The sequence below is a fragment of the Prunus avium genome, chromosome 5 (assembly GCF_965620075.1).
Source record: "Prunus avium chromosome 5, drPruAviu1.hap1.1, whole genome shotgun sequence".
NCBI classification, from domain to species: Eukaryota; Viridiplantae; Streptophyta; class Magnoliopsida; order Rosales; family Rosaceae; genus Prunus; species Prunus avium.
The window spans coordinates 24266253-24280725 of NC_142288.1; the positions used below are offsets into that span (position 1 = coordinate 24266253).

General features: G+C 38.6%; 2 protein-coding genes across 5 annotated transcripts; both read left to right on the forward strand.

The window, feature by feature from the left end:
* Positions 1 to 3105: 3105 nt before the first annotated feature.
* On the forward strand, positions 3106 to 7149 carry LOC110758877 (subtilisin-like protease SBT3.4). Of its 4 annotated transcripts, none has more exons than XM_088253847.1 (11): positions 3106 to 3480; positions 3572 to 3671; positions 3791 to 3882; positions 4002 to 4099; positions 4278 to 4433; positions 4531 to 5198; positions 5280 to 5365; positions 5460 to 5705; positions 5796 to 5910; positions 6267 to 6459; positions 6537 to 7149. In XM_088253847.1, exons 2-11 carry the CDS (start codon positions 3579 to 3581, stop codon positions 7109 to 7111), a joined length of 2322 nt encoding a protein of 773 aa, XP_088109973.1. In that variant the 5' UTR covers positions 3106 to 3480; positions 3572 to 3578; the 3' UTR covers positions 7112 to 7149. The 4 variants fall into 4 exon arrangements, with proteins under 4 accessions (XP_088109973.1, XP_088109975.1, XP_088109974.1 ...); XM_088253849.1 differs by having other exon boundaries at positions 3106 to 3448; XM_088253848.1 differs by having other exon boundaries at positions 3106 to 3395.
* A 2996-nt stretch (positions 7150 to 10145) lies between these two features.
* On the forward strand, positions 10146 to 13930 carry LOC110758937 (subtilisin-like protease SBT3.6). The gene is made up of 10 exons (XM_021960915.2): positions 10146 to 10265; positions 10364 to 10455; positions 10753 to 10850; positions 10970 to 11125; positions 11300 to 11973; positions 12052 to 12137; positions 12350 to 12595; positions 12693 to 12807; positions 12895 to 13087; positions 13176 to 13930. Exons 1-10 carry the CDS (start codon positions 10146 to 10148, stop codon positions 13745 to 13747), a joined length of 2352 nt encoding a protein of 783 aa, XP_021816607.2. The 3' UTR covers positions 13748 to 13930.
* The last annotated feature ends 543 nt before the right edge of the window (positions 13931 to 14473 follow it).

Consider the following 14473-nt stretch of genomic DNA (forward strand, 5'->3'; position numbering starts at 1 on the left):
TTTGTCAAAAATGCCTAGTTTTTTCTCTGGTGGGAGTGAATTAGCTGATGAACCAAGTACATCTTTCTCCAATTCTTGAGCTGAACAAGGTTATCACATCAAAACAAAACATGGCACTTTATTAGGATTATAAACGTGAAAAAAGAAAGAAAGAAAAATTATATGATGAATCAGACACTATATTTGCACAACAATTTATTTATGTCGGAGCCATTATATTAAGAAACAAATAAATTAAACAAATTACTTACCTTTTAAAATGGAAATGATTTGCAGGTTTTGGTCAAACAAAAAAGGACCCAAGGTACTGCAACTATGCTAAGCCCGATCTTGGTTCCAATGCTCTGGGTAAAAACGAGTGCAGAAATTCAACAAAAATGATTAGCTTCTATTTTAAAAACTGAAGCAAATGATCTTCCTTGGTTGTGGGTTTCATTGATTTTCAAACAAAAAAGGACCCAAGTGTTTATTTCATCAAGCTATGGTAGATCAGCTTGTAAAAATCAAGGAAGATGAGGGAGAGAGAGAAGAGAAGGGAGGAAAAGGAGGGAGAGAGGCAGAGTGGGTATGCGAGGATGGGTGCGAGGCGCCGGCAGAGGAGGTACATGTCTTTTTTTTTTTTTTTTTTTTTTTTGGATTTTAAGTTATAAAATATTTAAAATATAATATATTTTATTTAAAGCCACATGGATGTATACTATTGGATGTGTGGGCTCCACACACGTGCCACATCAGCTACTTAACAGAAAATTTGACGGAAGCTAACGGCAGGGACCATTTTGATGTGTGAAGGGTAACCTTATGGACCATTAGTGTCACAAAAAAACGTTAGGGATGAAATGCGATAATTTTGCAAACCTAAGGGACCATTTGTGATAAAAAGCCTAGATGTTATAGAACAATAAGCAGCAGAAAACCAAATCATGTTTGCTACCAATGTAGGATCAAATTCAAAACATACGCATCATGAAACACAAACAGTTAAACAGTTCTCAATGTAATATAAGAACAGGATCAACAAGCTTGTTTTCATCTGTTCATAGATTTTTCAATCTTAATGGGTCCCATTGAACTATATAGTTGAGATATATAGTGGGGAACAGCCAATGATTCTTTTAGGTAAATCAGAATCAGAAATGCAGTAATTCCCCATGAACGTTTGACCACCTGAACAAAAATTACGCTCCAAAATAACTTTTGGGTTATTTTTATATACTGCAGTAGCTTTGTCACAGTAATTTGGTAATGTGGAGCTTCTTACCTTACAGATGATCATCTCGGATTGTAGCAAAAGTCTGGTCATACTGAGGGTTTTTTTTTCTTTTTTAATCATGGACTGATTGGATACTTAGAATTTAGAGCTCTTAATTTTTCTGCAGGAATTTGGAATTTGCCCGCTATAGTTCAGCTGTTGAAAACAAAATTCCTCATCAAACATGTATAAGAAAAAGAAATGTCAATGTGGTTCTTTAAGATTGGTCGGTCAATGCGGTCTAGTCTAATAGAAAAGGATTTTGACTTGTAGATTAGTGGTCTTATGTTTAAACACCCATGACATTGTGTGTATGTGTGAGGGAAAACCCATATCCTGTAATTTAAACTATCACTTGTACTAAAAAATATGTTCATTGGAAAGCTCGACTTGGTCTAAAATATATCATATATTCTAGTCACTTACAAACAAAAAACCAAGAAACAAAAAGAGGCAAAAGGGCCACATTATGTCATAATTTGGTAATCTAATTTTTTCTGTCCAAGATTATGTTTATGCACATTAGAGTGGCTGCGTGGAAGGCTTGTTCTTTTAAACGTGTCTTCTTTTTTTTCAATGATTCATTGATGAATGAGGGATCGATATGCCTAGGTTGTTATCCAATGAAAAATCAAATGAATGAGGGATAAAGCTTACGTTACCTCATATATCATATTCCATTCATACTAAAAAGCTCCAAAGTCGTCTTTGGTTTATCATGCATTTGACTCTTAATAAAATTGTGTGGTATCAATTCAAAACAGTTGTTGTAAACAATAAAAAGAATTGGAATATTGTGTAATACTAAAATTCCAACTTATTATATAAATTTATGAACACTAACTGATATGACAATTTCTTATTTATTATGAATAAATAAAGTTCAGAGTTGCGTTAAAATGAGAACAAATAAAATATTGCGGTATTAGTTTGATATCTAAAAATGAGTGTCTCTAGCATTACTCATTAGAGCACCTCCAGCGTTGCTGTTTTGCTGGGGCAAGAGGGGGCCTAGGCCCAGCTTTTGGCTCCAGCGCACAATGGTAAGACTAGGTAGTTGATGTGGTCCACACGCCTGGGCATGCCCAAAGGCAAATCTTGCCTGGGTTTGCTGACGTCATTGATGACGTCAACAACTCAAAAAATTTTAAAAAAACCAAAATTTTTAGAATTTTTTATATATATAAATACCTAGTCCTATTTTTCACTTATCATGCCAAAATTAATGGTTTAAGTATAAAAAAATATATAAAAATTTAAAATGAATAGTAATTGCCCTTGCCCTTGCCCTTGCCATTTTGGGTGGAACCAAAAAAAGCAAGGCTGACACTATTGCCTTGCCTTTGCCTTGTCCTTGCCTTTTGGGTGGAGGTGCTCTTAGGCTCTAGAAGAACGTGAATCGTCAACCACTTGTTAATGTTTGTTAGTCATAAGTCATATGAGCAGACTTTTTATTTCTAATCCATTAATTTTGCAAACGACTTGTCTTTATATGTGGTTTCATTTAAATTTGATAAACAAGTACACTATTTACATGAATTGATTTGTGGATTATCTTCAAAGCTTCAAAAGAAGGCAGAGATTCTATTTTCTAAGTTCTAAATTTCTTTTCAGCAATGACTTGTTTCTTTCTTCTAGTACGTAAATAGTCAACATAAGGGTTATGGATTATGCTCAAGATTTTAGAATATTCCAAGTCAAATATTGTGCAATAGCAGAGAAGTTTCCCTTCCCTTGAATCTGTCCAGGTCTGGCTGCTTCTGCAGTATCCTTCAAGTTTTCTCTTCCCAAATTCCTTTTGGGTCAAGAAATAACTAAACGAAAAATAAGAATTACTGTTTGTAGCTTTTGTCTGGAAAAAAAAATTTATGCTGGCGTGAAGCAAAGTGTGTGGAGTGTTTATATCCCCAGCTAAGCTAAGGTCTATAGAACTTAACTCCTTGGCTAAATTTAAGTACTAATCCGTAAGCCGTAAAACCAAACTGATTAGTGGTTTAAATCATGATTTAATGGAAAACTGATTAAGGGATTTGAAGTTTTGACTTTTCACACTGCTCATAATCTTCTAGTTTTCCACAACTTTTCTTGACTTGGCTGATCCTCCAAGCTAACATACACCAACAGAAATGCCGTTATAAAAAGAGTAAGAAACAACCGCGTTCTGCAGAATTCATCAAATTTTCATATATGCATTTGGTATATTTTATAGCAAGTGATTTTTGACTTTGGTATTTTCTAATCCATATATTTGATATATTCTGAATCCTTAATTGGTCTCTGATCACCCTTCTCCAACCCTTTTCTTTCTCTATGTGGTAGAGACAATATGAGCAGCCCAAGTTCAGTACTTGCTATACTTTGCCTCCTCTGCTTTCTTAATGGCCAGGGAATGATAGCAAAGGTGGCTGCAAATAGCCAAGTATGTTATATACATGTTTCCACATCTCAAACGCTTGTTCTTGTTCTTTAAGGTTTTCGTTTTCATTTTCATTCTTTTTTTCTTGAATATGGTGTTCTGATATATCTCTCAACCAACAGGTACACATTGTTTATCTGGGAGAGAGGCAGCATGACAACCCCAAGTTGCTCACAGATACACATCATGATTTGCTTGCCACCATAGTGGGAAGGTAATTTACATGGATTTAGGAAAAGAAAGACCAATTCTGTGAATTTGAAATCTCGAATGCTTAAATGATCCAAATCTTGAGTAAAATGTTTATTAAGTAATTTGGTTCTTATGCTGCAGCAAGGAATTGGCCTCAGAATTAATGGTATACAGTTATAGACATGGTTTCTCTGGGTTTGCAGCCAAGCTCACAGAGTCTCAAGCCCAGAAACTTTCAGGTATATTTTAAAAAGTATTGCTATATATAGGTGCAACAAAGATATGTCTGGTTTGCAATGATTGACAATTATTTACAATATAGATATGTAATGGATTCATGAGCTATACCTTCAGATGTCATCATTAAGGATTGTGCTTATTGTTGCTTTTTTATGCTTATGAAATGGTGAACTCTAGAGCTGCCTGGTGTTGTTCGAGTCATACCGAATAGCCTTCACAAGCTGCAAACGACTAGGAGTTGGGATTTTCTTGGCCTCTCTTCTCAATCCCCTTCCAATATTCTTCACAAGAGCAGCATGGGTGATGGAGTTATCATAGGTGTCCTTGACACAGGTTGCTCTCTTTCTATCTTAAAAATGCACACGCACACGCACACACTCACACTCCTACTTATGTAATGGTCCCTGAGAACAAGCACTCAATGAAACAGGTATTTGGCCAGAGTCTGAATCATTCAATGAAAAAGGCCTGGGGCAAGTTCCATCCCACTGGAAGGGTGTATGTGAATCTGGAGACAGATTCAATGCTACAATACACTGCAATAGAAAAATCATTGGAGCCCGCTGGTTCATCGATGGACTTGTTGCTGAGTATGGAAAACCACTGAACTGGTCTACAGAGTTCTTGTCTTCCAGAGATGCACATGGACATGGTACTCACACTTCTAGCACTGCAGCTGGTTCTTTTGTGACCAATGTGAGCTACAAGGGCCTTGGTCATGGGACAATCAAAGGGGGTGCCCCAAATGCTCGGTTGGCCATTTACAAGGTTTGCTGGAATGTGCTTGGAGGCCAATGCTCATCAGCTGATATATTGAAAGCTTTTGATGAAGCCATACATGATGGGGTTGATGTGTTGTCATTGTCAATTGGGTCTTCAATTCCCCTCTTCTCAGAGGTTGATGAGCGTGACGGCATTGCAACTGGTTCCTTTCATGCTGTGGCCAGGGGAATTACTGTTGTTTGTGCAGCAGCAAATGATGGACCTTCAGCTGAGACGGTTCAGAACACAGCGCCATGGATCATAACCGTAGCAGCAAGCACCATGGATCGATCATTTCCTACTTCGATAACTTTAGGAAGTAACAAAACTTTCTTGGTATGTATTTCTGTGATTGTGGCAAATAACATTCTTGGTATGCATTTCCAACTTCATGCATATACTTTGTTGTTTATGTAGGGACTAGCTATGTTTACAGGGCCAGAGATTGGATTTGCAAGCTTGATATACCCAGAATCCGAAGGGCTTGACCCTAATGCCGCAGGGTAACATGATCTTTTACTTTGTAATACATCCCCAAAATTAGCGTAACAATATGTATTTATGTATAGTTCATTTTCATGAGTTACCCTTTTGCAGTGTGTGCCAATTCCTGTCACTTAACAAAACTATGGTAGCTGGAAAGGTGGTTCTTTGCTTCACTACAGTCAGTCTTAGGACAGATATAACAAGTGCTTCAGCAGCTGTGAAAGAAGCCGGCGGTGTTGGCCTCATTGTAGCAAAGAATCCAAGTGACGCCTTATATCCATGTAATGAAGACTTCCCATGCATTGAAGTTGACTATGAAATTGGCACCCGAATACTGTTTTACATTCGGTCTACCAGGTAACATCGATTAATTATCATCCTTGTTGACACCGTGATTATTATGGCTAGGTTTGTTTGTGATCCTCAAGTTTTGTTTGGAATGCACAGATCTCCTCTTGTAAAATTGAGACCTCCTAAAACATTTATTGGCAAGCCACTCTCAGCCAAGGTGGCTTATTTTTCATCTAGGGGTCCAAACTCCATTACACCAGCAATTCTTAAGGTATGCATCCACACTACACTGAATGCAAATGTTTAATATATAAAAGGCAGGGGGCCTATGTAGTTCTTGTCCACATAAATCTTTCTCTACTTACCCTGGACACCTACAAAAACCAGACAACAAAGTGAAATTTCGCCTCCGAAAGTTTTAGTAAATTGAACACTAAACATGTTCTTCAAGAGATCATCTATTTTTCCTTCATGTTACTGGAAAGCTCTCAAGTTTTGTCTCCTATAACATTAGCTAGTTCCTTCTTCAAATTTAGAGAGAAGTCCATGTCTATGCTCCAATTTCGCTTCAAGATTCACCATAAAACTCTTCTTAGATCATCTTCTTGTTATTTTTCTGTTGGACAGCCAGATATAGCTGCCCCTGGTGTGAACATTCTGGCTGCAACTTCTCCACTTGATGCACTAGGGGAGGGTGGATATGTCATGCACTCAGGAACATCAATGTCAACTCCTCATGTCGCGGGCATTGTGGCTCTTCTCAAAGCAATGCATCCCAATTGGTCTCCAGCAGCCATTAAATCGGCACTTGTCACAACTGGTAACCACATGATCACATGTTCCTAATTTCATTGACGATACATGCTAAACTTAACCATGTTCTAAATTTTCATGCAGCATGGAGGAATGGCCCGTCTGGTTTACCGATCTTCGCAGAGGGATCGCCTCAAAAGCTGGCAAATCCGTTCGATTTTGGAGGCGGCATTATGAACCCCAATGGAGCAGCAGACCCTGGTTTAGTATATGACATAGGCAAAGCCGGCTACATGCAATATCTCTGTGCAAGGGGCTACAACAACTCTGCCATCTCTAGGCTTGTAGGGCAGAACACAAAATGTCCCATTAAGAAGCCTTCTATCCTTGACATGAACTTACCCTCCATAACCATACCAAGTCTCAAAAATCCCATCACAATAAAAAGAAGTGTAACAAATGTGGGAGCCCCTGAATCCATTTACAGAGCTACCATTGAGCCTCCATTTGGTACAATTGTATCTCTAAATCCCAATGCTCTGGTCTTCAACTCTACAGTTCGAAAGCTCGATTTCACGATCACAATCTCCGCGATCCACCGGATGAATACTGGATACTATTTCGGAAGCCTTAGCTGGGCTGATGGAGTGCATGTTGTAAGGATTCCTTTGTCTGTGAGGACAGAGTTTTTGCAACCTTATGATGCAAATGATGACTGAATAATGAAATAATTTAGTAAGCTATTTACTCTGTCAAAGTTGTGTTAATGAACATTTAGAGTGGTCAAATTCCTTAATCAGCCCCACATCAAACCAAAATAACCGTTGGTCTTGAGCAGTTTGGGCCTCACTTCTGATTTAACTAATTTTTGGGCCAAAAACCCAAAATCCAAGAAAACTGAACTGCAACGTAAAATTGGTTTCATGAATTTATAAAATTGTTTTGGGGATACAATGAAGCAATGTTTTTGACCCATAAAAAAATAAAAAAAAATTCCCAAACAAATGGTTCATTTATATAATCTTCGATATTTTTGTTTTAACTTTTTCATAACAATTTTATCCCTTTAACACAGGTTAAATACTTTCGCGGAGAATGATGAAACATTCAAAATACCATAAAATGTCCTTGGTTGATGATAGTATTAAGAATTGAAAATATTAAATTGATGACGATAATATAGTAAATTTATATCTTTCTGGATTAAAAAAATATAAATATAAAATAAATCAGAAAATGCCTCCTTTTTTAATTGAACAACCCATTTTATCTTTCTTAAATTTATATATTTTTGGATTAAAAAATGTAAAATAATGTAGGGGCTTTTTTTCTTCCGGCGGCAGGTGGGCTTAGCTGATGAAATTGTCCCCTTTGTCTGAGTTCGAAAATTAAGCCCCAAATGCTTCGAAATGGCAGTAGGGCCTTAGGAAGTATTTTGGTTACCTTCACCAACCAAAACAACAGCAACTTACAGATAATTTCTTCATGCTTACAGATAAAATCTTGGGCTTGGCATGAGAGGCATGTGGCATGGAAGCAAAATCAACATGAGTTTAGCACTGAGGGAAAATTAAGTGTTTCTAGGGGAAAGATGGGGTATTAAGGTAGGAGAGGAAAGGGTTTTGCAGAGAGGTTTGGTTGAGATTGAGGGAAAGAGAGAAATGGGTGACTTGAGTATCACTTCCGGCAACTCGTCGGTGACTCTGAGCAGCCTGCCAGAAGAGGAAAAAATGAGGGAAATAAGGGTGATAGACCAGCAAAGCACGAAAATTACTGAGCTTGCAGGTAGGAGAGGAAGCTTGCTCTCCCCAGTGTGTGTTGTGTTGGGTAGAGAGGGGTCCTATTTATAGCTGCTGGGATTTGCTCTTCTCCAAGAAACCTTAATGGTTTCCTCCCAATCTAGCTAAGCTTTCCTCCTTCTTTCTTCTCCTCCCTCTTGACTTACCTTATGGTGGCAATAATTAGCTCTGCCCAATCCCACAAAATCAGAGACTTTTGAGGGCTCAAGGCTTCCTCCCTTGGCTGCTTCAAAGGAGAGCCTCTATTTTCACCCATCTTCTTTCTCTTCTTTCTTCCTTTTTCCATGGCCAAATTTGATGAAGGAAAGAAAATGGGTTTGTATGCTGGTTCAAGGGATGGCATCCCTCCTTGCGTGCTAATATCCCTTGGTTCCTTGAAGGATTTTTGCTTGGAACTTGCTCCCCCATGTGCTGGAACCTCCAGCAGCTTTATTCAATAAACCTTCAGACCTCCCCCTTCGTGGCTTTTGTTCTCCCAGCCAGCTGGGGTAATTGTATGGGCCAAGATGGCTCATTAAGTAAGTGGGCTTTTTGGTTGAGTCAATAGGCTACTTTTTGATTGGGCTATTTTTGATTGGGCTATTTTCATTAAACGTTTGGGCTTTTGGTAAGGTTCATAGGCTATTTTGACTGGGCTATTTCTTCCTCTTGTGCTCACTCACATGTTTGGGCCTAAGAAATGGGCTTGAGTCCCAAGGCTCCCAAGCGACTCAGGGCTTCCATTTCTTGGCCCATCAATGGGCCTCATGTTGATTTATTACCATCCATACCACAACCCACTCAAGCAAGCCCCGGGCATTTGAGTGGCTTGGGCCCACTTAAGCTTGTAGCGCGACGTGTAGCTTATTTGCTTGGCGTGGCATGTGTGCAAGCGCGTATGATGAACTTTCGCGTGCCCTAATCGAGCTTCTCCTCGGTAAGGTATTGCATTAGGCCGAGAATTTATTTGGGCCGAACCGTGGATTTTTTGGGCCTCAACAAATAAAAAACAAACTCAGAAAATGGTCTTATTTTTATGGAACCACCCATTATCTTTCTTACTTTTATAATTAAAAAGAGATTTGACTAGGATCATTAAGAAATAGGAGGGTTTCTTCCATTGTTATTCTATATCATATTCATCATTATCATTCTAGCAAGAACTTCTAGGAGCTCATAAAGAAATGGGTTCAGGACTGACTTCTCAATTATTTGATTTGTTTATTTTGCAAACTTATCTTCTCAGATTACATTGGTTGGCAAGTTTCTTAGGCCCCAATCCTTTAATTTGTTCTTAACATAAATTTATTCATTTTTTAGTCCCCAAGTCTTCCAAACCAATTTCTTAGACCCCTTTTCTAATCAGCCCCAGATAAGTAATACCATTTTTTATTAGTTGTTTTACGCTTTGTCTTTGTTTATGCTAATTAACTCCAGGAGGTTGTAGAGTTCATAACCCTAGTCAAATTTTTGTTAAATTTTAGATAGACAAGCCAATAGCCCACTACTAGCAACACTGATATTGTCCCCCAACTTAACCACCTATAAAGCCTAATAGGTGTGAGATTTTATTACAGAAGGCCTCAGTAATATTAGTAGTGGTACCATTCATTATATGTTGTATTTTATTTAGTCAAGTTTCCAATGTGAGACTTATATTATTCTACAATCTTTGCAAAGACAAGGCTTATGATCCAATTAGCCACTTCACAATCATATTTTGTAACAAAACCCTCGGATAAGTACTGATCAATCTTTGAATTTCGACGAATCAGGAAGCCTTCCTCCTTCATTAACAAAATTCATACAGAATGTATATAATATGTGTCAAAGTCAAATTTCATTTGTGTAAGCATCATATAATGCTTGCATAAGAAACAATCCTACCCTCCCATGGGCTTAATGTGTTTAATCAAACACTATATAAGGCAATGCACCAAACTTTTAAGCTTCAAAAACTTGAAGCTTAAACGCCATGGCTTCTCTTTTATTGAAGAAGATGAGCAACAAAGTTTCAATGTTTGTGACATTTAATATTTTCTTAGTGCTTTGTACCCAAAACACTATGGTTAGGACGGTCCATGCCAAGAGTAAAGTGAATGCTCCCAAACTAGAAATCTCTTCCTTCTCCAAACACAAAAAAAACATATATTTGTGGTTCTTACTATTGTTTTTTTATTTTTCTTTTTAAAGGTTCACATAGTCTATATGGGTGAAAAGCGTCACCACGATCCTGAGGTTGTAACCAGTTTGCATCACGACATGCTGGCCTCAGTTTTTGGGAGGTATTTATCTTGTAAACCCGTTATATATCTTCGAATTCAGAACCTCTTTCAATATTGGGAAAAGAAGCACCACTTAAACGAAAGAGTTATAAAAAAAAAACCCTTAATACCTTTACGCTCATTAAATGGAATGTTAGTGTCATATGTTTTTATATGATAACATCATTTTCCACACATACTATAGTTGAAAAAAATTTAGATTAGGCCCCAGAGGAATTGATGAAATCCTTGATTGCACAAGTATTATGTTTGTTCAAGACTTTCAAGTTGACTATTTGCCTCATTATGTCCATGCAGCAAAGAAGCCGCTTATGATTCTATGGTGTACAGTTACAAGCATGGATTCTCCGGTTTCGCAGCTAAAGTCACAGAATCTCAAGCTCAGAAGATTGCAGGTAGGTTTTCCTGTTTACACTGGCTTCAACTTATTAAAGAGATTCAATTCTTGTGGCTCAGCAGTCAAATTCCAAATATTACTCTCACTGATTTTCTTCTATGATCTCTATTTACTCAGAGTTACCTGGAGTTATCCGGGTTATGCCCAGTCACTTTTATTCTCTGCAAACAACTAGGAGTTGGGATTATCTTGGCCTCTCTCCTAGTTCTCCCACTAACCTTTTGCATGACACAAACTTGGGAGATGGAATTGTCATTGGCCTTCTGGACACAGGTTGCTCTCACTTCTCTTTCTGTATTTGTGTTTGTAAGTTTTTTTTGAGACAAGCCATATTGGGCGAGAGGGGAATCAAACCTAGTACCTAGGGTGCAGGGGTGGATGTGTTTGTGTTTGTGAGTTTAGTTATAGAAAATATGATTTTAAAAAGTAGTGTTAAAATGGTGGCAGGTATATGGCCAGAGTCAAAGGTATTTAATGATGAAGGGCTTGGACCAATCCCAAACCAATGGAAAGGTCAGTGTGTATCTGGAGAGAGCTTCAATGCCTCAGCAGATTGTAACAAAAAACTTATAGGAGCAAAATGGTACATTGATGGTTTCCTTGCTGAGAATAAGCAGCCATTCAACACCACTGACAGCCCAGATTTCTTGTCCCCAAGAGATGTTGTTGGACATGGAACACACACATCTACCATTGCTGGTGGCTCCTTTGTGTACAATGCCAGCTACAGAGGCCTTGGCCTGGGATCAGTAAGAGGTGGAGCGCCCCGCGCTCGCTTGGCGATGTATAAAGTGTGCTGGAATGTGCCAAGGGGGCAGTGCTCATCTGCTGACATATTGAAAGCTTTTGATGATGCAATTCATGATGGAGTTGATGTTATATCAGTATCTCTTGGCACCCAACTTCCTCTGTTTTCAGAGGTTGATGACCGCGATACGATTTCCATTGGTTCGTTCCATGCTGTGGCCAAGGGTATACCTGTTGTTTGTGGAGCTGCAAATGAGGGGCCTTCTGCATACACAGTTGAAAACACAGCACCATGGATCTTAACTGTAGCAGCTACTACAATTGATCGATCCTTTCCTACACCTATTACACTTGGGAACAACTTAACCATTCTGGTAATTTGTGGCAAACTTCATGAAGTTACCATATATATAATTCATTTTCTTAATCTAAGTTTTTATTTTATTTTGTAGGGTCAAGCCATTTTTGCAGGAAAAGAAGTTGGTTTTACTGGTTTGGTGTACCCAGAGAACCCAGGACTTATCCCTTCACTAGCTGGGTAATGTATTTATGTGTCCAGTTGTTCTAATTAGTTTCTGTCTCCCTTATTGTCTAGCAGATTTGAATTTTTAAATGATTGCTTGAGATAAATCCAAAACTTTGCCTTCTTTATACTTATTTTTGGTGCTTAAATACTGTTCAAAGATCATGGTAGTAAGTAGATTTTTGCACAATACATTGCATTGTCCTATAACAAAGATTCACTTGCAGCGTCTGCGAGTCCCTTTTACTTAACAACACACCGGTGGCTGGAAATGTAGTTCTCTGCTTCACAACAGTGGCCAGTAGAACTCCAGTAGCAACTGCGGTCTCCAGTGTTAGGGCAGCTGGTGGGGTTGGGGTTATTGTTGCCAAAGCTCCTGGTGATGTCTTAGGTTCATGCAGCAATGACTTCCCATGCATTGAAGTAGACTATGAGCTTGGCACTCAGATACTATTCTACATCCGTTCCACCGGGTACTTTTGTTCTTAACCATCCTCATCAATCGGTTCACCATCATGCTCATTTTCTTTGTTGACATGTTAAATTTCCATTACTCTCTTTGGTAAACAGATCTCCAACCGTAAAATTGAGCCCTTCTGCAACACTGGTTGGGAAGCCTGTATCAACCAAGGTTGCCACTTTTTCATCTAGAGGGCCTAACTCCATTGCTCCAGCCATACTCAAGGTAAAAAATAAACCCTACTACTTGAAGCCCCTTAAAAGTAACAAACTTGAATTCCAATTAAACCATTTAGTATTTTTGCTGTCGCAGCCAGACATAGCCGCTCCCGGTGTGAGCATATTAGCTGGCAGTTCTCCCTATGATCCTTTCATGGATGGAGGATTTGCCTTGCATTCAGGAACATCAATGGCAACTCCTCATGTCTCAGGCATTGTGGCACTTTTGAAAGCATTGCACTCCAATTGGTCCCCTGCTGCAATAAGATCAGCCCTAGTAACAACAGGTTCATCCATTACCGTTATGATTACAAACAAAAGTTGCAACCTTTGGTGTAAATTAATTAACCACATTAATGCAAAATTTCATGACAGCATGGAAAACGGATCCATTCGGAGAGCCTATCTTCGCTGAGGGGTCACCCCAGAAGGTTGCTAATCCATTTGATTATGGAGGAGGCCTTGTGAACCCAAACAAGGCAGCAGACCCTGGTCTCATATATGACATGGGCACAGAAGACTATATTAAGTACCTTTGTGCTGTTGGCTACAACACCTCAGCTATCTCTCAACTTGTTGGACAAACCACAGCTTGTTCCATGGTCAAGCCTTCTGTTCTGGATGTGAACCTGCCTTCCATTACAATTCCAAATCTGAGAGAAAATATTACACTCACCAGAAGTGTCACAAATGTTGGTCCAGTCAACTCAGTATACAAAGCTAACATAGACCCTCCACCTGGCATCAGTGTAGCTGTTAGGCCTGACACTTTGGTCTTCAACTCCACCATTAAAACAATTTCTTTCACTGTTGCAGTTTCCACCACCCACCAAGTGAACACAGGATACTACTTCGGAAGCCTCACTTGGACAGATGGGGAGCATTTGGCGACAAGTCCCATATCTGTTAGAACACAAATCATTCAGTATTATACAGATGGCAATTGAAAATCTAATAATCCATGCCAGAAGGATAACTATGCAAATTAATGATGGAGTTGTAATTTGGCATTAGAATGTAATAATCAAGATCTAATAAAATACTATTATAGTTTAATAAGATTTCTGAGCTTATTACATTTTTTGAGTTTAAACATAAGTTATAGGGTTTATATAAATTGGGGGTCCTAGGCAGAGGCCTTGCCTGCCTGTGCCCAGGGCCTCCCTGCAGGAGACCAGTATACTTATGTTTGTTCTTTCTTGTGTGGCCATTGAAAAGTCAAAGTGAAATGTCATTTGGTAGCCTTTTTTTTTTTTGTTGCCATAATTGAAATGTCAATTGATAGATAAAGAATATATGAGTCTGCTTGATGAACAAGGAAAGTAGACAAGGAATTTGATTCTCTTTTGTGAGTGCACTGAAGAACAGAGAACCAGGTGCCTTGGTGAATTGATATGGATATGAAAAATGATGCAACAGCATTTTCTTTCGCTAGCATTATTTTTGATTCATGAACCAAGCTCAAATGGACAGACAGAAGTCAATTGCAACCCCAACTTTCCCAAGTCATCCTCCCACTCACCTTCTGCTGTCATCATGTTTACTTTTTGAAACATGATGGGGTTTCTACAGAAATGCTTTTCGTCCCAAAACAATCCTGCTTTTCCTTGAAAAAGAAAATAGTCCCACTAATGGAAGGCAAAAGCACCACTCGTAAGTTGTGGGTTTGGAAA